The sequence below is a fragment of the Poecilia reticulata genome, chromosome 4 (assembly GCF_904066995.2).
Source record: "Poecilia reticulata chromosome 4, P_reticulata-male-v2, whole genome shotgun sequence".
Lineage (NCBI taxonomy): Eukaryota > Metazoa > Chordata > Actinopteri > Cyprinodontiformes > Poeciliidae > Poecilia > Poecilia reticulata.
The window spans coordinates 6,092,529-6,119,982 of record NC_088833.1 but is presented as its reverse complement, the minus strand read 5'-3'; the positions used below and the strand labels follow the sequence as shown (position 1 = coordinate 6,119,982).

The following is a 27,454-nucleotide window of genomic DNA, read 5'->3' as shown; positions in this document are numbered from 1 at the left end:
GTACCTTTAACATGTGAAATGTGAAGGGAAGGAAAGACCAACTGTGGTAAAAGTCGAAATAACAAAATTTTTGAATTCATATAGCAATGACATTCAAAAACAAGGGAAAGTTTTATCAAGTTTTTAATTGCCTGTATCATGTTGTGTTTGCCATTCTGTTTAAGAATGACTCCAGGCATGCATAATAAAACATGCTTATTTTAATGTGTCATTTAAATCCACCTGTATGGCCATATGCAGAAAGTCTCCATGATCCAGGCTGGATTTCACAGTGCCGTCCTCGTCACTGCTGCAGCCGACATCAGAGTGCGGTGAACGCATGATCAGAAACTCGTGGAGGTCCCCTTGTGGCAGAAACTCAAACAGCATGCAGGCCGGCTGCTCCTGGGTAACCACACCGAGCAGACAGACCACGTTTGGGTGCTGAAGCTCCGTCAGCACGGTGGCCTCCTGCAACAGAAGACAGACGAGGGATCAAATTGACTGAATTTTTGTTTTTTTTAAATCTGTGTCAGGAAATTTGTACCTAATAGTTGGTCATTTGTTTCAAATTGAGATATACCACGGCTGGCTGGAGCAGGATTTCTTTAAAAGCAGGCTCATCAACCAGTCCACCTTAAATGTTTAGTTTGAAAACTTTTTCAAGTGAACTCAACTTTTGATTAGTGATTTTATGCAGTATGAAGTATTCCTTTAATTTAGAAATAGAAATTAATAGAGGTATTGCAAAATAGATATATAAATAAAATTGAAACCACTTTCAATGGATAAGTTAACTAGAAAAGATAACATGTACGCTGAAGTGAAAAATCTCTGAGGACAGTTATTCACCTGCTGGAAGTCTGTCCAGTGCTGGGCGGTGGAAATATCCTTCAGAGTCTTAATGGCCACCAGCTGTGCCTGGTCCATGCCTGGCAGGTACAGATGACCCTTGTAGATCTTCCCCAACGTGCATTCCCCAAGCTCCTCCATGAAACGCACCGCTGACAGGGGAAGCTCTTTGGCTTTACTCTGCGAAGATGAGCGGAACGTAAAATCAACGAGTTGTAGAAAAGTGGCAGAAAAACCAGGTCATTATTTTCGGATTCTGACAGCCCAGTTCCACCAAAGTCGAAGGTGTAAAATTAAGAGGAGGAAAATAAATCTCGCAGACAATTTATAATTGCTCAAGTCCATTACATCACCACCCAATAATTCCTCTTACAGTTTTGTGAAAGCGGCGAGGGAAATTTTTGAAATCCAGCCACATTTCCTGTGATGAAAAATGTGATTTGGCTCTCAGCTTGAGCAGCATTTGGGGAAAATTAACTCCCAAGTCAGTTTACTTAAAAAATCCACAGCAGAAATAACAGAAAACACTGTTAGGTTAATCGTGCAGGCAGGCTTTGTGTGCCACATTCTTATTTTAATACGTATTGCTGTTGGTATTTACAAGCACAATACAAAAACATGGAAACAACGGCTAGAGTCTCATTTCCTGTTGCTAATGCGTTTAATTAGTCAATGTGTTGTTTTGAAAACAGCCATCATTATGTACATGTCTATAGCCAGAACATCCACCATGAATGGTCAATGAATAATGTAATAATTATGTCATATTTGTGTCACAGAAATCACACAAGATGAGGTAAACTACAGTAATAGTTTGGAAAAATGTGGAACAACCTATAAAACTCAGCAATAGCAGGTTTATGTTATTCTTATTTCTATATGTGTGTTAGTATGGACATTAATGAAATGCAGTGAGGGTAAATTGTGTCTGTGTGTGTGTGTGTGTGCGTGTGTGTGTATGAGACGGAGCTCCTCTGGGGTGTGTAAGGTTAGATTTGAGAAAAGATGCAAAGTGAGCGAAGGTTGGCAAAGATTTTTAGATTCCAGGAACTGAGTTGAATAATGAAATTCCTCTGTAAGCGTGACACACACACACTCAAACACCTACACACACACACACAGGTCAGCGTGAGCTCTGAGGGGGGTGCGATTATGTGCTGAATATTAGGAGAAAAGCAGATGTTTTCAGTTATGGGTTTGTTTCACCCCTTCTTTACTCCCACACCCAAAGCCTCAGATCCTCTTCACACCACCACAGGTTTGTGTGTGTGTGTGTGTGTGTGTGTGTGTGTGTGTGTAAAACATGTGTGTGTAAAAGAATCATTAGAGGGTATGGCCCCTTCATGACCCTGAAAAAAAAGCCTGATGAGCAGCACAGTTGCAGTTTCAAATAATGACTTAAATAAAACAGAAGAGGTTTAATTGGAAATACTTGGAGATTCCTCTGCAAAATCATTCATAACCCTTAAATATTTCACCTTATTCACACACAAACCAGAGTGTAAATGTGAAGGGGAAAGAAAAAAAAAGATTAATGTCTGTACAGTAATAAAAATCTGAAATGTACCACAGTGTGGTATGCATTTGTTTTCAGCTCTCAATTACAACTGAAGGTTTTTTGGGCCTGCTGAAGTTACACATAGCTAAAACTCAGTCTGACCACACAGGTGGGTTTCAAGATGAGATCAATAAGCGTTCAATCTGTTGTCAGTCAAAACTGTTCCATCATAGCTTCAACTGTACATTTAGAATAATTTTCTGGGTGGAAGGTGAACCTCTTGCCCAGTCTTTAGCAGCTGACAGGGTTTCTTACATGATTGCCTTCATCCATCCACCCATCATTTCTTACACATTTTCCCATCACTGCTGTGGGAAAACATCTCCACAGCTCAACGCTGCCACTACTGCATGTATCCGTGGGGGTATTGTGTTCAAGAATAGTGTTCATTTTTCTGGATGTAGGCCAAAAAGTTTAACACCTTCTTCCACACATACTGAACTTCTTATGACTCCTTCAAATATGGCTTTCTCCTTGCCAGCTTAGAGCTCAAGTCTAATAATACTTCTGTCGTCTGATTCATCCCCCTGAGCTGTGGGTCTCAGCAGCTACTCCAGAAAAACCAGTTAACCACTGGTTCACACAATTATGCACTACTGTCTGTTGGTCTATTACATACAATTCCAATAAAACATATTGGATTTAATGAGTGAATGAATTGTCTCACAAAACACAGTATGAGGATATTTGCATCTTTAAAAAACTTGCAGACCTCATCAATTTCAAACTGTTAACCAACTGATAAAGGTAATCAACATACTTGTAAAAAATGCAAAATATGAACTGGAAAGCTTATCAAATGCAAACTTGTCACAACAAATAAAATACTTCATTTCCTTTGATCTTCACGTTTTACTGATACATGTTTGAATCCAAACATACAGAGGAGTGCGTCCTTTTTTTTAGAAAGAGAAACATTTGTTCTTGCCAAAATCCCTTAAATAAACAAGCAACATTATTATACTCTGCTTATATTAGTACTTTCATTTTGACAAATTACTGTATAGATCATCTTCAACTGGTAAAAAATGCTAAGAAAATGATAAACATAGATGGAATGGCTGAGAATGGCGACCTTCAAGTTAAGGTCCTGATGTGAGCTACATAATTTTAGTGCAAATCTGATGATCTGCACGACAAAGAGTCTCTGTGAGTCAGAGAGAATAAGATGGAAAGAGAGGGTGTCAGAAGAAGAGCAAGAAGAAGATGGGATAAGTGAAAGCAGGAGTGTGAAGGGGAGCTGAGGAAAAACAGACAGTGGGAGAAAAATAAACAGAGCAAAGGAGCTGCAGCTGGACATTCCTGGACCTGCTGAGATCTGATGATAGAGATCTGAAGATTTGCCTCATGCAGGTCATTTCCACACACTGAACCTTGTAACCCCGGCATGCTGCGAGGCGTCCCAGCCAACACACAGAGTGCTGCACCGGTGTTTTGACTTCTCTAGACTGCTCTTGCAGACAAAGAGCAAAGGGGCTTTCTTTACGAGAAGTTGCAATCGGGTCCAAAAAATGCAGTTCAGGTTAAAGTACTTTATTAAATTAATGTGTGTTACTCAGACTGGGGTCTTATGATTCGTCTAAGATGTGAGAGTGGAAATCTGAAGGGCACTCCATCAGGGGTGTTCAGGGATGCAAATATTTCTTCTGAACGTAATGTCATTTAAAATGTCATTTTTAGGCACAAATAATGTAAATACACTCCAACCGTAGTAAAGGTTACACCCCAAACAGCACCCTGAAACAACAGGAAAATCTTACATCCAATCATGTTTGAATATAATTTTAGTAGATGTTTTTTTTTTCCCCTCCCAACTCCAAATAAATGAATCATAGCAGAGAAAGAGCATTTACTCAGTCGCCATGTCGTGTGTTGGGATGTGTCATACCTTTGGTTTGTAGGCAGTCGTGAGCATAGACATCTCAACATTTTGACCTCGGACCGGTTTCGGTGGACGAGCAGCTGGGGGCCTGGAAGACTTCTGGTTGTTGCGGCACACGCAGATGAAGAAGAAAAGCAAAACTATGGCCAGCGGGATCGACACACTGGGAACTAAAATCTTGAGGATATCTATGCTGCCACCTGACTTGTCTTTATGGTCTGAAAAAGAACAAAAGAAAACAGCGTTTATGGCATAACTATGCTCTATGCCAAAGTTATTCATAATGGCAATTCTGTCAATCTTTTCTTTTAGAAGTACACTCAGTACTTTTGGAACAGTTGGTGAAGCTATTGTTGTCATAAACTTTGCAAAAACTGCACATTATTCACATTTTTCCAGAGCATCTGTGTTCAGCTGCATGTCTCTTTAATAAATCCATTGAAGGAACTGTTACTACCATTAACCATGAACTTTCTTTATTTTTCTTTCTATAGATAGTACTACTTGCTCATTGCTCCATTGTTTAACCATTTTCATGTATCTGTTTGTAGGCAGAGCCACTGATACATCAGTTGATGTCATTGTTTTTGTTTACTTCCTCGATCTTGAAAGTATCCCTGTTCCATTACTGCTGCCTTATTGCTCCCTGTTTATCCTATAGAAAGTATCCCTTGCTCATTCCCTCTATTTTCAAATAAGTTTGTTCCTTGGACAAACCCAATGATGAAGTTATAGTTGACAATAACTTTGCGTAGACAGTTGATTGTTTTCCTTTCCCTGGCTCAATTCTTTGTGTTTTCTATATCGTTCTTGAATGAAGCCATTGATAAAGCACTTACTGCAAATCACTCCATGTTATTTCTACATATTGTTTCTCGTAGGATGTAACCCTCACCTAGTGCTTATGTGTTTAGTTGCATGTCTTGTTTTGAAGAAGCCAATGAAGCAACTCATGGAATTTGTTTGTAGTTGCTTTATTTTTCTTTCCCACATAAAGTACTCCTGGTCTAGACGTTTGCTAACGCTTTATAAAATCAACTAAATATCATAACATTTTATTGTGTGTATAGTATTAACCAAAATCTATATGAAAAACATTTCAAACATTTATATCCACTGATCCATCGTCTATATTCATTTATCTTTGCATGTTTTTATCTCCAGTTCTCTCTGGGTGAGAGCCCAGAAACACCCTGGACAGGTCCACCAGTCAATCACAGGGTCAGTTAAGAGCTTTTAATTGACTATGATTTCATTCTTTTTTCAAAGTTTCTGAGAAACTCTGTGTTCAGTTGAAAAATGTTTATGAAGTAAGTAATTCTACAAATGAGCAAATATATTACAGCCATAAAGAAAGGGCATATTTCAGAGATGTCGCAGAAGAAGAAGACAAAAAACAAAATGAAGAGCTTGTTTATTTTAAGCAATTAAAATGTTCTTCTCCGTGAAACTGATTTGAAAAAGTGTTTTTTTTCTTTTTTTTGCTTTAGGAATTGTGCTAAAGTGCACTGTAGTTGCTTTTTTTTGGCTTTACATAAGTACGTATTTCATACAGTGTGTCATCCTGTAGGGTGATCCATCGATTCCACCTTCCTCCTTCCAAGTATGACTTTTTTCTCTACTTAAACTCTTCCAGGTTCCCAGTAAATGAAATGCTGTTTAAATAAAGCCAAGGACTGGTAAACTGCATCAGTGAGAAGAGATCCGACTTTTAAAGCAAAAAGTGCTTTAAAATGCACAACAAAAACAAAAAGTGTGAAGAAGCAACATAAAAAGCTAGGATGATATACAACAACTATAAAATGAGAAACTTGTGCTTTCATATTCCAGTTCCTCACCACAGATTGGGATGTCGCAGAGCTCCATGCGGACAGTGTCATCCAGCGTGAAGCACCAGGGGGCTTCATGGGTTTCCCCCGGGTTGCGGCAGTAAGAATGGCCCCCGTTCAGCTCTGTGTAGCGGACAGCCAGGAAGGTGTGGCTGTGAGGATACTGCGAATTCCACGGCTGACACTGACGGCCCGATTTGGTCACGCTCACTGTCCCTCTGTAATCTGCCCCAGTGTTGTTGTAACACTTGTGACCTGGGAAGCGTAAAGGTGAGGTAATTACTCCCTGTTCCAATAACCGTTCATTTAACAAATTAGTAGTTTAAATAACATCCCAATTTAGAGCCAAGCACTTTTTATAAATACAAATGAAAGAAAACCTGCCTTTCTTTTGTTTTTTTTTTAAGTGGAAAATTAAATCTGACCAAAAAAAAAAATAGTTTTTTGGGCTCTCACAACTAGACCTTCCACGTATGCACAGACACATAGCATTTGTTAATGCCGACTTCAATTGCTGTAAACAGAAAAACAGATTATTTTCTTTATAAAAAATAAGAATATGTCAAATGTGACAGATATAATGAAGATATTTACTACAAAAATTATCAATGCAGGAAAGTGAACAGGTAAGAAAATCACAATGCTCATCACTTATCAAAAAATCTCTATTTTGGAGACAATATTGTACAATACGGGAAAATTTGTATGAGGTGGGATCACTGACAATAATCCACTAATAATAAAGCTAATTTTTTCATTTATCTAACGTTAAAAACATTTAGAGTCCCCTAAATTACATTTTCTGGATAATCTATAAAACGCTAATTTACTTGGCTGTTTTGTAAACTTTCATTTGAATGAAGTTCAACATCTGTGCTTAAGTTTTGATTATCTACTTAAGAATTCTTCAAGTAATAAGACGTTCATGTTCATATTTTGAAGGGGGTGAAGACTGAACAAGTTTGTTTCCTTTAGTCAAGGTCTCTCTCGTTTTCCCCTCTAAAACTTTGTTTCAAATAAGAAACACAAGGAAACAAAATGAAACATGGACGGTAGACAGTAGACAACAAGATAAAACAATATCTAACTTAAATTAAGTTCTATAACTTAATTTAAGTTATAGAACTTAAATTAAATGATATTGGTGCTTGAGTGCTGCAGTCTTTCAAGCAAAGATAAAAATTTAATTGAATTTAGCGTATTAGCTTCTGTTTAATACCATTTAGATGTAGTACTTTAGCATTAGCAGAATTAATGTTTATGATTAGTGCAACTAACTTTTTAATTAGTGGTGTCCACCACTATATAAATATAGCCATATCTGGTTACAAATATAGCCATATCTGGCTATATTTGTAACCAGATATAAAACTTTCCACTTGAGATTGATTAACAAAGAATGCTACAGATGCATTGATTTCTGTGGTCAACGATGAAGCAAACCAACAGAGTGGTCTTACTCTTGTTAATGGGTTCAGCCATGGGAATTCCGATCCTTAAACAGTTGGCTGCCTTTGGGCTGTCGAAGGCAGCTAGCTCGTCACAATTTGGCAGCTTTAGGCTTTTCAGTATGATGGGGTTGGAGCGGGCGATGATGTACTCCGTCTTGCATAAATCATTCTCCAGGATCTCACATTCGTCCTTACAAAGGTCCCGAGGTTTGTCGATGCCTGAGGTGCGGTCGCATGTTGGGAAGGCAAAGTGGCAAAGGGAGGGGATGGCAAACTGGGAGCAACGGTCCGACAAGTGATTGGAAGTTCCAATCATGGTGAAGGCAGCTGGAAACAAGAAAGGGAACAGTTTGAAATATTAGTATGAAAAAAGAAGGAAATTAAGACATTTAAATCTATTTTTAAAATGAAGTACGGTAGCCCATATGATATTTTAAAGATTGTCAAAAGTTTACAACAGCGTTCCTTATGGAAGCCATCCCATCCTTTTTACTGGCTTCTTCTGCTATCTATAATAATACAATACAATAATTCAGAAAAAAAACTGATGTCCACAGATGCATTTTTCAATGTGTAACTCATGGCTCTGCAGTTATTACAAGCATATGCTTTTTCTGTCGCTGCCATGACCAGTGCTATTGCTTTGTCTTGAGTAGAGAAGTCGACAAGAGAATAAAAAGTTAAGTGAAGTTGGTCACAATCCAAATGTTCCTGCTGCACATGCTGTTTGAATAAAAGTGATTATAAAGACTAATAAAGGTGACAGTTACTCCATGATGCTGAATATGTATTCCAAAGCTGAAACATATATGATTTACAGCTCTACCGTCAGCTTATTATGATACAGTGGCTACATAAATCCGCTGCATCACATGTCCTTGATGTTCTGGATTAAAGTCTGGGTTCAGACGACGGTTTGTCCGTGAACTGTTCAGGGAGTGAAGCTGACAGCTGCATGAATGTCATCAATAACATTCAAACTCAACTGCCTTCGGAGGACATGTTGCATGCAAAAAAAAGCAAAACAAAAGAGCCAAAGCGGAAACGCAGACATCTATAACAGTGTGTCTCTTTGGGCCATGTGTGCTCCATAAACAGAGAACACACAGCTGAACTCTCACTGAACTCTGAAGGCCTGCCGGCTTTCCCAGACCCAACGAACACGATTAAAAACCTCATTCACAGAAGGTTCTAGTGATATGCAGAGAAGCCAAATATAAAGATGGTTATACTTTAAAAAATTCACATCACAAGGAATTCTTTAACTTATCTTGTAGCAATGAATGCTGGGAGTTCTTTCATACTCTTGCAACTTTCTGTAGCGGCTACCTAACCAACCAACAGAGCCCTATATGTGAAGAAAACAAGCTGAAAAACTGGCTGGGAATTGGATCTTCATGGCCAATTCTCACAAAGTTAATTGCTCATAAAACATTAATGTAGGACAACTGCAAATAAAAAGTGGGGTCCATGTACTAACTAGCCAGGATGAACTGATGTCATTAGTGTATATTTGAGACACATGGGGACCCAGTAAGTTTTACCAAAATGGTTTGCTTTTAGTCAATCCTATCAGGTTCTGTGCTAATACCCCACGGTGTCGTTTAGCCTGAGCAAATCCCACATGGGGCCCTAATACATATAGTAGATATGCTAACAATTGCTTTGATAGAAATACATTTTGCTTTGTTGTTTTTGTAAATGTTGTCCTTTTCTTAATAATACACAGAGGATTTCTATTTGTTGAAAAAGTTATGCATATAGATTACAAACAATCCCATAAATCTGTGACTTACTTACATTGCAACCAAAAAGCACATGTATTTACACATGGAAAAAAAAAGTTACAACAATTACCAGCTAAACAACCCACATTGTTGGCATCTGGTTGGCAGTTGATAGGCATAGTGCAGAGCAATCCTCTTTGAAGCTGTTGCATTTGGAAGTGTTTGTGTTTCTAATGAAGCTGTTCGCAGCTGAAACCCAGCAGTCTGTCCATTCTCTGCCCACTTCAGCATTTCATTGTCAATGTGTGCTAAAAGCATTGGTGTGGATATATTTATCTAACAGACTGCGGTACACCACACGTGCATTTCTGTTTAAACTCTTAACCTAGCTACATCACCACTGGAAAATTCGCAATGTGTCAGTTTGTCCATGATATTTGCCATAGAAAGAAATGTTCATATTACTATTTCTTCATATTCAAATTGTTAAAGTAGAAAAACTATAATTTAACAGGGGAGAGGGAGGGGGGTACCTGTAGAGGAGTATAAGTGCTTTTTTAAGTGCCACTTTATCAGAAGAAGAAAACTTGGAAAATCAGGTGTGACTCAGTGGTTTAGATAGATAAACACAACCAGCTGGGTGAGACCAGGCAGAACTACAGCAGATGGCCAGCTGACCTGCCTCTGCTCCAGTCAGTGGCACAGAGAACATGACTGAGCAGAGGCCAGACAACTGATAGTAAGGTGGATCAATGAAGTATCTGTGTAGGACACACAGCAGTTAGGCAGCACCATGGATCATGCTATGGATCAGAGATAGCTGCATAGTCATTTTTGCTCTAACGGACTATGTTTATCTTGTTTGACGTCAGTCTAAGCTATAACTAAGATCTGAATGCTAGAACACTGCCTTTTCCAGCCTGGCCCTTTTTTGAACCTGTACTCCTAACTCTGATGTTCCTAATAAATGTCTAGAGAGGAATCAGCCGACTCACGTCTCTTCACTCAAAAGCGAACACAAAGTTCTTAATACTTCTGTAAAGGAAACTTTTACAGAAAGAGAAATACATTTTCTTGAGTTTATAAAATGTAATATGCTATTTTTGTCTGTCATTCTTTTAAATATCAATGGGTCCTTCCTGGTTGAATAAAGCAATACTAATAATAACAAACGATAAGTTAAATGTACTTGTAATGAATTCGGTCAAAGCAAATATGCAAACAAAACTGAATGAATAGAAATAATTCAATGCACTAAAACTGCAGCACAAGTGCATTTTTCCCACCTGTGATCTGAGTCTCAATCTCCCCCTGCATCTGCAGGGAATCGACGTAGATGGTGCGGTTTCCGATGAAACGAGCGCAGGCTATGCCTCTGTACGGCTGGCAGAATCCATCTTCATTCAGATCCACCCTGACAGCAAAACAGAGGGGAGAGGAGGATCACTTTTAAAGTCATCTGTAGTCCATTACCACATCTTTCTGGGCCACTTTAACAAACAGCAGAAGCAGATGGAAGCAGGAAGAAAAGCAGCCTGTTGAAACCACAAGGCTGCAGTGCACAGCACCACCTCTAGAGGTCAGTCCAAGGTTGACTATTAGAGCAAACCACACAGTTAGAAGAGAGGCTGGTTCTGGTTGCTGCCTTTGCTTGGCTGACGATAAGTCACAGTTCTGTCAAAGGCTGAGATTTAAAACACCCATGCATGCAAATCACAGTTCACAGCACATATGTAAACCACATTAGGAATTAATATTTGGCTGATGTCGGAGAAATGTCACTTCAGGGCGTAATTTAAAACATGTGCAGAAAGAGCAATCATGGTTTCACAAGTATTCAAATCCAGCTTCATATCGGGGTTTTTGCGCATTACACCAACTTTTTACTTCTTTTAATCTCGCTCCCCGCCACCTTCGTCTTGCTCAAAGTGGCCTGATCTCTCACCTCTCCTGTTCTATATATACATCCATGCACACTCCAACCGCATGCATCCTAGCGAGCTACTCGCTCAGCGTGAGATCACTTAGTCATGAGCTTTAAGTCATGCCATATGGGGACTTTAATACCAGGCAAAGCCACATTAAATAGTACAGGGGAGGACATGATGCCACTGGGCATAGAGGCGCATTTCTGGGGGGATGTAAAATACATCCTCATGCTTTAGACTCTACAGCTGGAATAACCAGTGGAATAATCCTGCTGAAATGAAAGGAACTGTTAAGACTAGCAAAAAGCATTCAACAATAAACATTTTCAATAATTCAACTCAAAAAATGGTTACTCATATTATGTAGATTCATTCCATTCAACTTTATACAATTATTTCTTAATATTTATGACCACAGCTAGTGAAAAAAACTCAAAATTTAGTTCTTTCCCCCTACCCTCACAGAAAGACAACAGCAGAAGACGACGTTGTTTCCCCAAATCAGTGGCTGTGCAATTGTCACATTTGAGATCTTAAGCTGCTACCCCCACGACCCGACCTTGGATAAGCGGAAGGAAATGGATGGATGGATGGATGGATGGATGGATGGATGGATGGATGGATGGATGGATGGATGGATGATGGATGGATGGATGGATGGATGGATGGATGGATGGATGGATGGATGGATGGATGATGGATGGATGGATGGATGGATGGATGGATGATGGATGGATGGATGGACATCAAACACCCGAGACTCCACGTCTTTCTGCTCTTCCTATAGATTTTATTAAGTGAATACGTCTATGTTTGGTGGTTCTTGAAGAACTGATGGCACTGACTCTAGCAAATATCCTACAAACATTTAAATGGACTTAGCTGAAAAATCTTATAAAGGTAGTGGTTATTCTTTTTGACTGTGGATCTCTTTCTAATGATTTTTTCATCTACTCAACTTTGTTGTTTATAACCCAAGCAAATTTAGTTTGAAATTAATATTTTATTTTTATCATCACTTTTGAGAGGAAGTAATATTAAAGTTTTGGTGAGACCCAGATGGAGATCCGCCTTGAATATTACAGAGACTCTGTCAAGAGAGTTAACAATTAGGGTGATGGCAAAGAGGACTGTCCCATTTTCAATAAGAAACAAAAATCATGGTTGAAGGAAAAAAATATTTAGCAATATAAATCTGTCAGAGTGTTAATAAAGTTGGGTTTAGCTGTACTTCGATACAGTGTTTTGTGAAAACTTTCTTAAATCTCTTGTGGCTCTCAGTTTCTCCTGGAGAGCGTGAGTGACTGTCTGCTGGAAAACTGTTAGCTCAGCAGTTTTCCGTATGTTTGTGGAGGCTAGAAATGGCAATTACATTCATTAAATTTCCATTTTGACTGGATTTGGAAAAAATTCAAATATTTTGGAAAATCTATTTCGATATTTTCATTAACTGTAATCACCTAAATTAACAGAAATAGTTGCTTGAAACGTATCATGGTGCATGTGATGAATCTGTATCATTATTTTCACATTTTGAAATGAGTTACTGAAATACATTAACTTTGTGATGATGTTCCAACTTCTTGAGATGCACCTGTTCCTGCATTATGAGACTTTTTATAATAAAACTCAGAGTATCAAAGTCCAAGGTGCTGAATGATACATTTATACACAGAAAAATGGGAAACTTTGCAGTTTTGATGCACAAAACAAATAGATGAAACCAAATAAATCAAATTTTTCAAAGATGAAAAATTGAAGGTTCTGATCACTGGCAAGTTGGTGCATTTCACTACTATTGAATCCACAAAGATCAAAGCTGCTCTAAATGGCATCAAAACTGCAACTTAATGCACACACAAGCAAGTGCATATGGGAATCCATATGTGCAAAATCACACAAATCACACACACCGTTCTAATGACATCAAAAGGGTGTGCAAGTTCGGTGTGAGTCAGGGGTCAGTAGGTTCCCTTTCTCTGAGGAGTGTTAAGTGACTGAGAGGCCAAGGTCAGACCACCTTTACCCCTCACTGTGCACATCTTAATGGACTTTCCAGGCACAGATGAACACAATAAATATAAAAGAGCTGCTTTGTTTACTGTTGGTTAACAATATCACATTTTAAGATGGTTTTAGCAGATTATATTCTTAGAATATGGAATTTCCTACTAAAATATTGACATAAAAGTCAAATGTGTGTTGTGGTCTGTCTGCAGAAGTTTTTGTAGGCCTTCAAAAAAAGCCACAAAAGAATCCTCTCTGTAGTAAAAATATATATATTTTTCAAACTAAAAAACAGTGTGCAATAAATCTACATAGTGGGATTTACATGTTTAATAAATTCTGATTTTCATAATGATATTTGATTGACTTGTAAATGAGATGAGCCACAGTTAAAAGGATGCGAGTACAAGAAAGCACACACGTGTGCACGCATGCACAAAAATGGAGTGTCCAGGCAGCACAGAGGTCTGTGCGTCACCGAGAATGTAGGACACACACATTTATGCAAGCGGAAAGCCACACACAGACGAGTAAATGACAAGGGAGAGCAGACGATCCACCACAATTCAACAAAGTCCCTGCAATGAAATTACAACTTTGCTTGGTCCGAACATCCTTTAACTGAGGTCGGCCTGCATAAGTCACCAACACTGCCCTGTTGGACAGCATTTCCTTACTAAATCAACTTAGATTTATAATAGCCTTCATAAAAAACTGAATTTTAGCATAAAAATTTAATGTTTCAAAAAAGAAAAAGTAGATTCATTGTGAGAAATCTGAGGTTTTCGGAAAGTAAGTGTCCTTATTCTTGCATCATTTCATTGTCTGTGAGAGAGCAATCCCAAAGAAGGAAAGCCAACTGCGGTTTCTATTTGTGTAAACAGTGGATAGTTGTTTGGGGCTTTTATTTTACACACCAACGCCACAGGCCCTCTGTAGAAATGTTTTATAACCGTCAATTATAAGGAAAGCTTTTTCCTCCTAGACTTGATTTACAGTGGAAATATAAAAAGAAAGACAAGCCTTTTTGTTGAAGATGTGTAAACCAGGAACTGAAAGTCAAACAGTTTTTCCAGTCATTTTATTTGTTCAGGTATGCTAGTACTTGCTCTGCTTTTAGCGGCAGAAACTTGGAACAGTGAAGTGGATGTTGCTGTTCAGAATGATTTGACTCTACACACGAACATTGTATCAGTCATTTAGTTATGTTAGCAATCCATTAAAACATTTTCTTATGGGTTTTGTAACAGGCATCATCCAAAAATGTAAAAAAGGCCAAAAATATCTCCATTCACAAATCCCCAACAAATATTGGAGATTTGTTTTTTTTTTTACCTACATCCAAAACACTATGTGGTGAAAAAACGACCACTACAAAAACAACACACCATCAATACAGAGAAACATGGCAGCACCATGTTATGAGAACGTCTTTCTTCAAAAGAGAGAGGAGAACAGGTCAGAGTTAGTGGGAGGATAGAGCTATAACTGGACAATCCTTTCAGAGGCCTCAGAAGACTTGAGACAGGGGTGAAAGTTCAACTTCCAGCATCATGACCTCAGACTGGTTTAGTTTAAGGACATTTAAACATTAGGATACCCCAATGTTCAAACCTAAATATAATTGGTAACTGGTGATAAAAATGTTTAAATATAAGCTGAAAGATTTTTAATGTGTTTGTAAAGAGGAAAGGGTTAAAATTTCCAAATGTGCAAAACTGGTAGAGATAGAGTGTACAAGACTAACCTACAAAGTACAGATTCAATACAAATATGTGCCACAAGCTTTGGATTTAATTTGTGAAAACCTTAAAACTACACACTACTTTCTGTTGGTCTTCCATCCCTAAAATTACAATCAAATTTATGTACTGCAACGTGTCAAAATGTGAAAAAAAATGTAGGCCTTAAAACTACTTTTACATCCATTTTCTTTACACCCTTGTCCCTCAGTGGGGTCGGGAAGGGTGCTGGTGTCCATCGCCAGCTAACATTCCGGGCGAGAGGCGGGGTCACTCTGGACACGTCGCCAGTCTGTCGCAGGGCAACACAGAGACACAGGACAAACAACCATGCACACACACACTCACACCTAGGGGCAATTTTAGACAGACCAATTAACCTGACAGTCATGTTTTTGGACTGTGGGAGGAAACCGGAGTACCCTGAGAAAACCCACGCATGCACAGGGAGAACATGCAAACTCCATGCAGAAAGACGCTGGGCCGGGAATTGAACCCAGAGCCTTCTTGCTGCAAGGCAACAGCTCTACCAACTGTGCAGCCCCCACTACTTTTACAACACACTGTAAAAATAATATGACACATAGGTCTGTTTCTCTTGGCCACTCTTAGAAACAGGAAAAGCACTTCTGATCTTCAGAAGTCAGCAAATGGCTTCAGAAACACCTTTTTTTTTTTTTTTGCCAAAATCTCTCCTACAGCAACTGTCATAGCAATAATACAATGTAATTTTAACAGAGAATGTGACGACAAACCACATTTATCTTGCTCAGTGAGGCTCAACTTGTACATGTTTGGAGCAAATGTATTCAATTTAAGTCAGTTTTTCAGGTTTTCATCACTAAACTTACACAGGCTGTTTACTGTATATAATGTGGGTAGAGAGAAAAACTAAAATAATCGGGCGTAAAATGTACCCAGTCAATCCCCAAGTATGAGTTATTTGCCAAATAAAACAGATAAGCGATACCTTTATCCATAACGGTGACACGTGAGGACATAAATCCCCAAACTATGTTTCATGAAAGCTTCACACACATATGACTTTTATTCACTTCCAGATTCTAGTAGAGTATATTCAGGAGATTGTTTCAGGTCTTTTGACCTTCACTTTCCTTGCTGTATGAGAGGAAATGTATGAATAAAATAAAAGGACGCTTTGATCTCCGAGGCTACGGTTAACAGCTGATGACGGATGTAACATTGGAGGCAAAGGGAGTTACTGCTGCGAAGGTAAACGGATGAGTTGACTCCACTATTACTCATCTTCAAGGAGAAGTTGAACTCAACATCAAAGCTCAAACAACCAGAATCTTTTAAGGCTTATAATCGATCAAGATGTCAAGCCGCTCTCCACAGGAATAACCAGTGCTATAATGGCACACGTCTCCAGCTGCTGCAGTTTTTCAACAAGACAGAGGCTAATGCTAGATATAATTTTCATGTGGTTTCTCCAAAATCTTCAAACTGAACCCAAGACGGTTTTGCATCTGTGACAGTGGATTTGACTGTGTTTAAATCTCCCACTTGATCTCATTAAATAAATACCTCAAAGTGCCTGAAGCCTCCACTGTTTATTTTCAGAACCGAGGTTTTGATTATGGACGAAATCTTAAGGACATCCACTTTCGCTCCCCGGGAATATTTAAGCTGAGATAACAGGTTTGATTTGAGTCTTGGGATTTAAGGATGTGAAACTCAAAGCTCGCTGTCAGAGAGAATGCAGGAGGAACAGGATTTGAGAGGATGAAGGAGGCGAATGGGCGGATCCCGGTGACATTTTAGATGTCAGGGTTTCATTTCCAGGAGCTGCTGTGGGTGTTGAGTGAAAAGGAGATGAGCTGCCAGCAGCAGGAGCTCACAACCCTCGTTGGAGTCCAACCCTCCAGCAACATGTGCTGCAGGACTCTCGGGCTCTGCATGAATTCTTTAAGACCGATAAATTTGATTTCTTTTACACCCATAATTGTGTCAATGTGTGAAAGAAAGTAGACTTCTTTATTTCAAAAGGTATAGAGTTATGTTCAAATTCCAAACTTCTCCAGTATCAATTCATCAGAGTACTGAATGGATTGATTGACAGAAGTATGAATGGATGAAATGACCAGAGCTACATTCACAGAGCATTGCCTCAATTATGACTTTTCTTTTTTGCTGAAATCTCTTTTTTTTGCGTTCAGGAGATTATAACAAGACAAAGGAAGATAAGAAAAAAAGAGAGATGTCGTCACTGCATACTTCTAAAATTGTTATTGTCTGGCTTCATTTGTTCCAGAATTATGATGCATGTTTCACATCCATTACATAAAATTTGGACAAAATACAACATGAACAAGGTGTTCATACAGGAGACACCTTGGAAACTATTGGATATGTATCCAATTTAGTACCACATATGGAAGTGGCAAAAATCAGATTTTTTTGGGGGGAGAAAAAATAAATCAGAATTTGGCCATTCAGATAAAATAAAATGATCAAATATGGGTAAGGAAAGTTACCTGCTGTGTGAATGTAGCCAAAGCGATAAAGTCAGAAGGGCTGGAGGATGTTGGATGGATGAAGTGACTGATGGACAGACATAGATAGAAAGACAGACTGCCAAATGGACACATGCATGGCTAGAACACTTAGACAATCGGACAGGAAATCAAAAGATGAAAAGCTAATATTTTTCAATAATAACTCAAATACTTTACTTTTCCAGACTGTGTAGAAACCTTGAAAGTGTGTCTCTCCCACTCTCCATTATATAGTACAAAACATCTATCTGACCCAACTAAGTGATTTGGCTACGTTCATGCTGCTGTTTTAGGATTCGGTAACATTGTGAAGATTACCAAGAGATTTCATGGAAACTGAACAAAGGAACCAAAGCTCACATTTGAAATAATCATCTCAGGTTATTGAAAAACTGCAGGCCAATTATAGTTTCAGAATGAACCAGACTAAACACAGACAAGATGTACATCAGTGATGGATTGTTACTTATATCCAGCTATGTATGCATTCTTAGCAAAGGTTCTGCGGTGTTAATCAATCACTGAGATTCTTCTTTGTCTGCAGTGAGATGTGGTTAAAATGAAGCGTTTGCATCAAAGGAAAAGTGTTCAACAATAAATCAGACAGCATTGGCCTTCTAGATGGTGTTTAACTTGATTGAAATAATAGAATAAATACTCTGTTTCTATCAAAGGAAGCCTAAGAAAGTCGGAACAAGGCAGCTTATGAGCTGCAAACTAAGTTTTTAAAAGTTGGACACACACACTCTCAAAGCTTTCTAGGCATGAACTGTCTCTGCACTGCGAGAACTGACTGCGTGGTTCCACCGCGCAAAGATCTCTCACTGACCGGGAGCCAAAATGGCCACCAGAGGCTGAGGTTGACTGGGATCTCTGGTTGCCAGTGGCCCATGACCACACTGGGAATAAAGAACCAGTGAGGGCAACTGAGGAGCTGGCGTCAGGATACAATGGAGAAAGAGAAGGCGCTCCGGGTCCTCATGTTACTGCTGCTCAACGATGGCAACAATGGATGCTTCTGTCAAGGAGAAGGAGTTTCAGGGTGAACTAAGAAAGGAGGGAAGCCAAGGAGAGTCATATGGGATGGAGGTGATGTGTTCAGCTCTCATTTCAAAGAAGAAAAAAAACAGATCAAGCCTGACGGAAAGTTCTTTATGTAATTGCTCTGAAATCCCAATTTTTCTTGGATTACAATATGAATGTTCAGTTTGACTTATGTATCTGTCAGAGCTACTGCACAGCTGCCAATTCTTCCAAAGCATTGAGATGAAGGAATCAACTCTTCTGGAAAACTTCGACAATATCAAAAAACACTCAGAAAACAGCTGAAAAAAGTCATAAAAGTGGACCTCAGATTATCTCAGTGCTGAGTTCACAGTTGTGTTATGTTCTTTTTTTGTTCCCGTTACTTGGTTCAAACTGGCATCAGATAGATGATTTCCACAATTATAATGTTATCAGTTTTAAGGAAGCGTATTGCATACATAATTTGTAGTTGTGGCATTTCCAGATAAGTTGATGAATCTGTAAGAAAATGTCATTTTTTCCAGAGAAGTTGTTACAGACAGGCACAGTTTTACTATTTGCAGGAGCAAAAGTGTAACGTTTAGACTCGAATGTCCCTGGTAAACCTTTATTTCGTTTTTACGTCAGTTATTGGGACTCAAATTCAGACCTAATCCTAAACACTGCACCAAACTGACTCAAATTTATTTGACGTGTTGAACTTTGTTTCAGGAGAAGAACTTTGCCCACACAGGCAGAAAGTCATAACCGAGCATGAAGTTAAGAGCTTTTAATAAAAGGCTGGCTGCATACTTTGTAATTCAGCACACAGGAAAAGATTCGAACATCAATCCCGTCACTCCTCACAAAAACTCCTGACCTGGTGACATCACTTCCCCAGAGGACTGCGGGAAATCAGAGATGAGCCAGTGAGAAAGCACAGCGTAGGGTTTGGGGAGAGGAAGGGAAGCAGATGAGCCTGTCAATTAAGACAGGAGGTGACATGTGCTGCCAAAAAAACAACATTCTGTGATGCAGCGTCCTGCGAAAGTATTCGTAACCCTTGAACTTTTTCACACTTTGCCAAATTACACCCAACAATCTTCATTCTAAATTAACTGTGACAACAAGTACTGCATATTGTGGAGAGGAAAGAAAATGGTGCATCTTTATTGGTATGTAACCAACTTTTGCCTTAATTAGAGCTGCAAGCTGTTTCCCTCCCAGCATGCCTAGGTGGGTCCCATGTCGGGAAAAGGAGGGCAGACAATATGGGTCCCATATGGGTTTGTCCGCGGGTTCCACGATGGCCCCACACGGGTTAGCCCATGTAGGGCCACAGCCCACATGGGCCCTATATGGTGCTGGGCCCACATGGGTTTGTCCATTTAGGGCCCATGTAGGACCCATGTAGGCTGTGGCCCTACATGGGAAAAACCATGTGGGGCCATCGTGGAACTGGCGGACAAACCCATATGGGACCCATATATCAGCCCTCCTTTCCCCCACATGGGGCCCACCTAGGCATGCTGGCAGGGGCACAGATTGGGGTTCAGATTAAGTGGAGAGCTTCTGTAAACAGAAACTTTCAAATCTCTCCACAGATTCTCAATTACATGTAGGTTTGAAAAGTAATTCTCCAATTCCAACCTTTCTACAGTATAATCTACTGTCTGTATGTTTAGGGTCATTGTCTTGTTGGAACCTCCGTCCAAATCTCAAGTCTTCCAGCTTCCTTGTCAATGAGAAAAAAATACACCTTCACATCATAATGCTGCCACTACCACGTTTCACATAGGGAATGGTGTGTTCTGTGTTATTTTTTTGCCTTTGCATGTCGGTCAAAATGTTAAATTCTGGTTTAAGCTGAGCAGAGCAGCTTTGTTTACAAGTTCGCTGTGACCCCTGCAAAAGTTCAAGGTGTATGAATACTTCTGGCACTGAGCAGACAAATGGAGCACAATAGTCGTATTGTTGGATTCACAAATGGCAACATGAATGAAAACAGGAAGAAACAAACGTTTGCTTTGACTTATTCTATTTACTCTAGAAAATACTAAGGTATGCCAAAAAGAAAAATGTAATTAAGTATATAAAAAAAATGAAATAACTGAAGACATTGTTAGTTTGTCGATAAGAATTTCATTCAAATATGCAAGTGGGAGCAAAAGCTAGGAATATGAAGATTTTACCTTTCATTGACAATTCAAATTGTTTTCCAATTTTATTACAGTAAAAGTTCCTTCCCTTAAAAAATGTTTGTTACTGACAGCCTTCCTTCCTTCAACTCTGTGCTGCTTGCAACATCAGTGTGGAAATATTAACAGGAAAATAAAGTACAGTAACACGAGCAAAATCAAACCACAATTGCCTAAAGCAAAGATGTGTCGAGTTTAGACGCCCTCCTCCCTTCCAAAACACAAACACACAAAGTTTATAGTGTAATTTACAAGGGTTTGTTGCAGAGATCACAGATCACAATCTGAGCACACACAAGGAAAAAGACAGGAGGACACATGTTTCGGCTGAGTGGCTGCTGAGCAGACATCAAGGGCGTGAAGATGCATGTTTTAACATGAGCGCGGCTTCCTGGTAAAAGTACAATAATCCATGAAGAGAGTGATTAAGAGATGCTAAAGACAGGCTCTGTGGTGAAGCAAAACACTACTATGCTAAGAAGCTCATAAATAATCCCTCTCTACACACGCCGCTGTCAGAAATGTCTAAAGGACACAGAAAACAAACAGAATAGGCTTATGTTTTTGTAAAATATCAAAACACATCCATCCGGTAGTTAAACAATGTTGCTAATCAGCTGTTGACATCAGATTGTTTTCACTTTCAGCATTTGGCACAATCCTTTATGTACTAATGTGGCCAGTAGCTACAATAGTTATTTATCACCGTTAATATGGAAAACAGACTGAGAAAAATATAAAAAGACATTCAATAAGTTAAGACCCGCAGTCAGACATTTACATGCATAAAAATGACAAACGGTTCGGAACATTCCCAACGAACGTGCCCATGCAGGACTCCATGCGGTTTCACACTGGGATCCCCACAGCGGCACCCTGAATGACTGCAGAAAGGTGGCTTCATGGTGGAGCCAAAATATTATCCTAAATGAGGCTTTATGTTATTTTGTGTCAGTCCTCCGAACCGGAGAAACAGGCAGATCAGGATGGTCCCACCTGGGCTCTATTCTGTAGCTCTATTTAGGCCCTAGTCAGGGATGGATACATTTTACTCCAATAACCTGAGTTGGCATTTGAATGTGCCTGGAGAAAAAAACCAATCTGGAGAAATAACTTTGGACTTTCACAGTGAAGTCCACTTGTGTCTAACGTTTGGTACCAGGGCGCCTACAGATGTATTATCCCATATGGGTCCTACATTGTGGTTTCAACAGGTTTTGGCTAACAGACCACCATGGCCTCACATGGAGCATTTTGCTGTGAGGTGAGGCCGACACTTGGCCTTCATTGCAAGAGGGTACCATGGTATATATATATATATATATATATATATATATATATATGTACCATGCGCAGAACCCTCAAGCTCCCAGGCCTCTGGTAGAGGACCCGAGCTCAGAGGATGAAACAGACCACCCGCGGAGGGTGAGAAGGGAATTTTTTATATATATATATATGTTTTTACCATATATTCCGGTATATCTGGGAAAGCTAAACCCAGATGTGGTCCATGTTTATTGCTACTCCCTTAGTCCAAAGAAATGAGCATCCCACTTCATCCTTGTTTGGGCCCTAAATATTGAGCCCACACAAAGCTGATTGCTGGTTTCATGGATGAAACCTGAGTAATGAAATGAAAGTAAAGGAATGTGGGCAGCACAGAGATGGAGATCCCACCATCTAATCAGAGAAAATTCATGACATTAATCTCCTGCTCAAAGACGGCTTGTGTGCAATGAATAATACATTTATGGGGGTAGAAATTAAAGGGAGAAGGAAAAACAAATGCTGATTTAAACACACAAACCATCCTCAGTGAAGCACTGAACCCCTTTTCACATGCGAGATGAGTGACAGTAATGACTTCGTGTTTCTCCTGAAGCGACAGCATTCAGTCATCCAAAGCCCTCTAAAATTCACATGAATGTTACCAACACTTTCACTGAGACATAGAAAAAGTTTAATACTTTAGCTGACACGTAAGCTTGACATTTAGTTGCATTCTAAGTGAGAAGAGACCTAAATTCAGACTTTATTGTGCAGAATGGCCTCCAGTCATACGCACGCAATTTGGCGGGCGCCACGGCTGATGAATATAAACTTGATTGAAACACTGACCTCTGTGGACAAAGGAAAAAGGCCATCCTTTATCAACTTTCTTAACGTGAAACTGTATTGACCCTGTTAAGGTCTACAAATAGGGCAATATCCTCACTCTTACATGCAGGTTTCTGATCCAAACCTCTAACAAAAGCTTTCACTTATACCAAGAAATATTTAGGGTACACTGTGGCCGTCTGTTTCCCTCACACATCACCGCTAAGCATACATGGGAGTATGGGTCTTTTTTTCGCTGGTCGGGAGCGTGTTCGGGGAGGGGTGTGTTTGCTGGAGGTTCAGGGCAGAGTTCAGGGAAACCCCGCATACCCAAACGTAGGGCTCGAAACCCTCGGGGAGAAACCGTGATTCACAAACCGTACACACAGACACTCTAACCACAGACTTTACCAGACATGACCTTGACCAGACCTGCCAACAGGATCACCAACAGACTGACACAGGGGAATCTGGGAAACAGGAAACAGGAAGTGGGCTATGTCCAATCGGAGTGTGAAGGCTCCGCTAATAATGTAAGAAAACTGCCGTGTGTGGCGAAGCGTGCGCAGATGGACTTAACGTCTTCGTAACAACCACTAATGTAAATTGGTAAAACAGTTAAAGCAGTCTCGTCCCCCAGAGTTTGCATGTGTGTGATGTAAGCAGCATTTAGCATGAGGGCAACTGAGCTCACAGGGAGTTGAGCTGGAAGAGGGGGTGTATTGGGATCTCTGGTTTCAAACAGTGCCGGTGCCCTGGGACCAGGCCATGTCAAAGGGCCTGTCCCCGATGAGCTATATTACGGCCCCAATCTCCAATCAATCAGCGCCACCCTAAAAAGAATCCACAACAAGCCGGCAATTAAGCCCCACAGAGGATTTAACCAAACATGTGTGAGGGAGTGGGTTTGTAAGAGTGACTGTGTGCAAAGTTCTCTAACTCTGTGATTCATGTGTAAGGGCCTGTGGTGAGACGGTGCAGTCTGCTCCGGATGTGCAAAGTAAAACACACAGGGGTGAAACTGTGCCAGCAGGGTGTCTCCACTTCTCAGAATAGGTTATATGGAATTTTGCCAAAATACTGTTTCGACATTAATTATTGTTCAGGATTGATTGATAACAGCAAAGGCAAGCTGGAAGCTTTTGGAAAACTTGATACAATTTAAGAAGTTTGGTCAGGCAATAAATATTAAATACTAAAATTATTCATATTTGAATCAGGTATATTAATTTGTATAGGAAACTAAGCTACTCAGATACTAAATGTATTTAGGTGTCCCTTATTTCTTAAACTTCAATACTTTCCACTCAGAAATCTTAATTACTGAATTTGTTTCATCACTGTAGTGTGAGTTAAACATATTTTTAAAAAGTGACATAAGAATTGGAGAACTCAGCCCTCGTATAAGTCTCACAAAGTGCTGTTAAAGTGGGTCAGTATGTAGCAGAGGAATACTTTCAGAAACTGAGTGGGCCTGTCATCCCCCCTCAGCCTGAATGGCTGCAGCACTTGTGGCGCGAAGCAAATCATCATCTGTCCCAGCCAACATCTGAGAACCACAGTGGTGTTGACACTGGCTCTGAGGTGAGCGGGAGTGAAACCGAAATCCAGAGTTTCTCAATGCGCCACACACAAGTTCTAGGTTTGAGTTAAGAGCCTATTGTGACCAAAAACAGCACTTACTCTATGCAGTGGGCTGAAGGGTTGCTGAGTGGGTCAAGACACTGGTTTTTAAAAGGTGGACTTGGATTACAACTGCATCTATCTCAGACTGAAGGACACTTTTGTGCCTCATCTCAGATTTTACACAGATAAAAACAGTGTAAAAAGCTGGGCAAGTTGTCTTACGGGGATAGTGGGACTACTTTTTTCAGTGTCTTCTGAGAATACTACAGCCAATTGCTTTTAAATGTCTTGTATGATTAAAGAAACAAGATCCGCCACTCGGTATGCTTTAGATGTGGGTTTCCTTACAGATGAATAGAGCCATGATGTGTCTTTTCCTGTCTGGGTGTTGGTGGGCTAACCAGTTGCTGCATATCCTTATTCATGTTGCAGTGTACGCACGTCATTCTTATGTTGTAAAAAAGAAACTTATTATGATATTCGATCAAATCTTCTGTTCCGTACTTCTTGTGGAGGAAGTGCTGCCGAGTTATGCCTTCATAGTTTTGTGATGTTAAGAGGAGTTAGACATTTTCCTGCCGTAGGATAAATATCTTAAACTCGTTTTAGAGAAGAACCACTCCAGTCTTTTTGTTCCAGGTTGTTTTCATTTCACTCAAACCTCTCTCCATTTTGCACATGAAAACAGATAATTTCACACAAATGTGTTTATTAATTGTGTATCCATTCATTTGTGTTAGTAGAAAAGTGTTTTGATCAACTGTTGTGAGTAATAATCATACATGTTTCAACTACAAAGTGCATGGAATGGTTTGTTTTGAGGTTGCAAATGGGATGAAATAAAAGGTAAAAGTGCAATACATGGCTACAAATGGGAGTAAGAATTGATGAAGCTGGGAAATTTGACACAGGGACATGCTTACATTTTGTTTAGAAGCACTTGCTTCACCTAAAACAAATATTGCAAATGAATGAAGACCACAGTGGTCAACAGTGTAAATAACTATAGACATCTAACATAATAGTAGCTAGTGCAGTGTTTCTCAACCTTTTTTGGGCCAGCGCCCCCCTAGCCTCTATCTAGGTCCCTCACTGAATTTTCAGGCTACTTTGCACTGACCATTATTTTATCATTAATATTACCATCACTATTGTAGATGTTTTTATTTTTATGCTTGTTTTTGTATTTATCATCAAAAATAATTTCCCAGAGAACAAAAATGTCATGGGAATAGAAATTATTTTCACAGGCATCTACGAAAAATGCAATGAACATTCAAGTTAAAATTGGTAGGCCTAACAGCAGCCAGTCAGAGAGGAAAAACATATTCTCATTTTGTGCCATTTTCTAGCTGTTAAATCTTGCACAAAATGACCAGATAAAAGATGTTCAACATGCCAGTTTAAACTTTGATCTATTTGAAACGACTGAGCTCTACAACATTAAAACATGGATAGAACTGTAACTACATTAATCATAGGTCTTCTTTTCTTCAGTGTTTGTCAGTTTCTGGTAGTGCAGCTCTGTGCTGCCTTCAGGAGAATGGGACATCAGAGTATCAACCATAAAATTTCACCCACATGGCATTTATTGTGCAAACTAGAGCTTTTGTGGAAAAACTAAAGTTCCAGATACTTTTAATGCCATACAAATATGAGACAGAAACATGGATCATATCTTTATATAGACCTGTCTATTGATTATAGATTAATAGTTTTACTGGACAGAAATTACAAAGAACAAATCCAATTCTTAATCAAATCCTAATGAGTCAAATTGAAAGTGTCGTGGAGTCATCAGCCTCATGACATTAACACTGACATGAAAAATAATATTGAAGAAATAAATATATCAAATCTAATTTAAAACATAAATAAGTGATCAGTTCTTTAAGATATATTTATTCTCAGTACTAGATGGGGTCTCAACAAACTCATAGCACTTCAGCAATATTATTTTACCTTTTATCTGGAAATAGTGTCTGTTTATTCTTGCCATACAGTCTCTGTATTAATTATTGCTCGAAAGGTCTTGCCAACCAGTTTATTCCTCTGTATTTACTTTAGTTTCTTAGTTTATTCTTGCATTTTCTTCTTTATTCATTTCCATTTAGTTTCCTTTGATTAGTATTATCCTCTCTTGGTTTATTGCTATGTCCACTTCAGTTTCTTTCCTGATGCTAGATTTATTTGATCGTTTATTGACGCTCAGTAATCTTCATTCATCACCTGCTACGCCGCCTAATTGTCATGTGCTTCACATCATGTGTTGATTTTTCACTGTTCAGCGTTGGATTCTCTGTTTTTATGCCATAATTCACATCTAGTTTGTCGCTCTGCTTTATGTCCCGCTTCTCCTGTTTCAGAGTTTTGCGCAATGTGCGCGTCTTTTTTTTTTTTTACCCCCAAGGTCCATGGCGGTCGGAAAGAGTATCGATGGGGAAAAGGCAGACTGACATAAACCTTTTAAAACAACGGAAACAATTTCGGTATTCTGATTATTGAAATTTAAAAGTGCTGTGTTGTTCTATCACACCCGTTTCATACCGGACCACTTACAGCTCCGTGTTAACGCTATAAAATGAACGCTCTCTATCGTGGTATCACCCATGGAGGGATTTCTTGATTTCTTTATTTAAATGGGTTCATTTTTCAGAGGGATACAAAGTGAGGGTATCGTGATTTTAGCTACCAGTAGCAGGAGCGGAGCTGCGCCAAGAAGCCAGAAGCTAACAAACACTGAATAGAAGAAGATGTTACACTATACAGTTTTACCAAGTTGCTCAAAATCTAAACTGGCATTGTTGTGCATTTAAGATGTAAAGTTTACCTTCGACCAAACGCCCCCCAAAAGCATCCCAGCGCCCCCCTTTTCTAAAAATGTCCATCAGCGCCCCCTGCCGTCCTCTGAACGCCCCCTGGGGGGTGGTACCGCCCACGTTGAGAACCGCTAAGCTAGTGTAAAACTTTAGAAACTAGTATTTACAAGAATACCAAAGAAACTTTGGAGATTTATACTCTTTGAAAATGCAGAACTCTCCTTCCAAGCTTGGA

General features: G+C 39.4%; 1 protein-coding gene across 1 annotated transcript in view; it reads right to left on the bottom strand.

The window, feature by feature from the left end:
* ror1 (receptor tyrosine kinase-like orphan receptor 1) overlaps window positions 1-27,454 on the bottom strand; it is a 141,628-nt gene that overhangs the window by 5,272 nt on the left and 108,902 nt on the right. The window contains exons 5-10 of the mRNA XM_008406160.3: window positions 10,565-10,692; window positions 7,561-7,878; window positions 6,110-6,355; window positions 4,278-4,489; window positions 832-1,011; window positions 223-450 (exon numbers count right to left, since the gene is read on the bottom strand). Coding sequence (XP_008404382.2) covers window positions 223-450; window positions 832-1,011; window positions 4,278-4,489; window positions 6,110-6,355; window positions 7,561-7,878; window positions 10,565-10,692 — 1,312 coding nt within the window. The remainder of the gene's footprint in view (window positions 1-222; window positions 451-831; window positions 1,012-4,277; window positions 4,490-6,109; window positions 6,356-7,560; window positions 7,879-10,564; window positions 10,693-27,454) is intronic.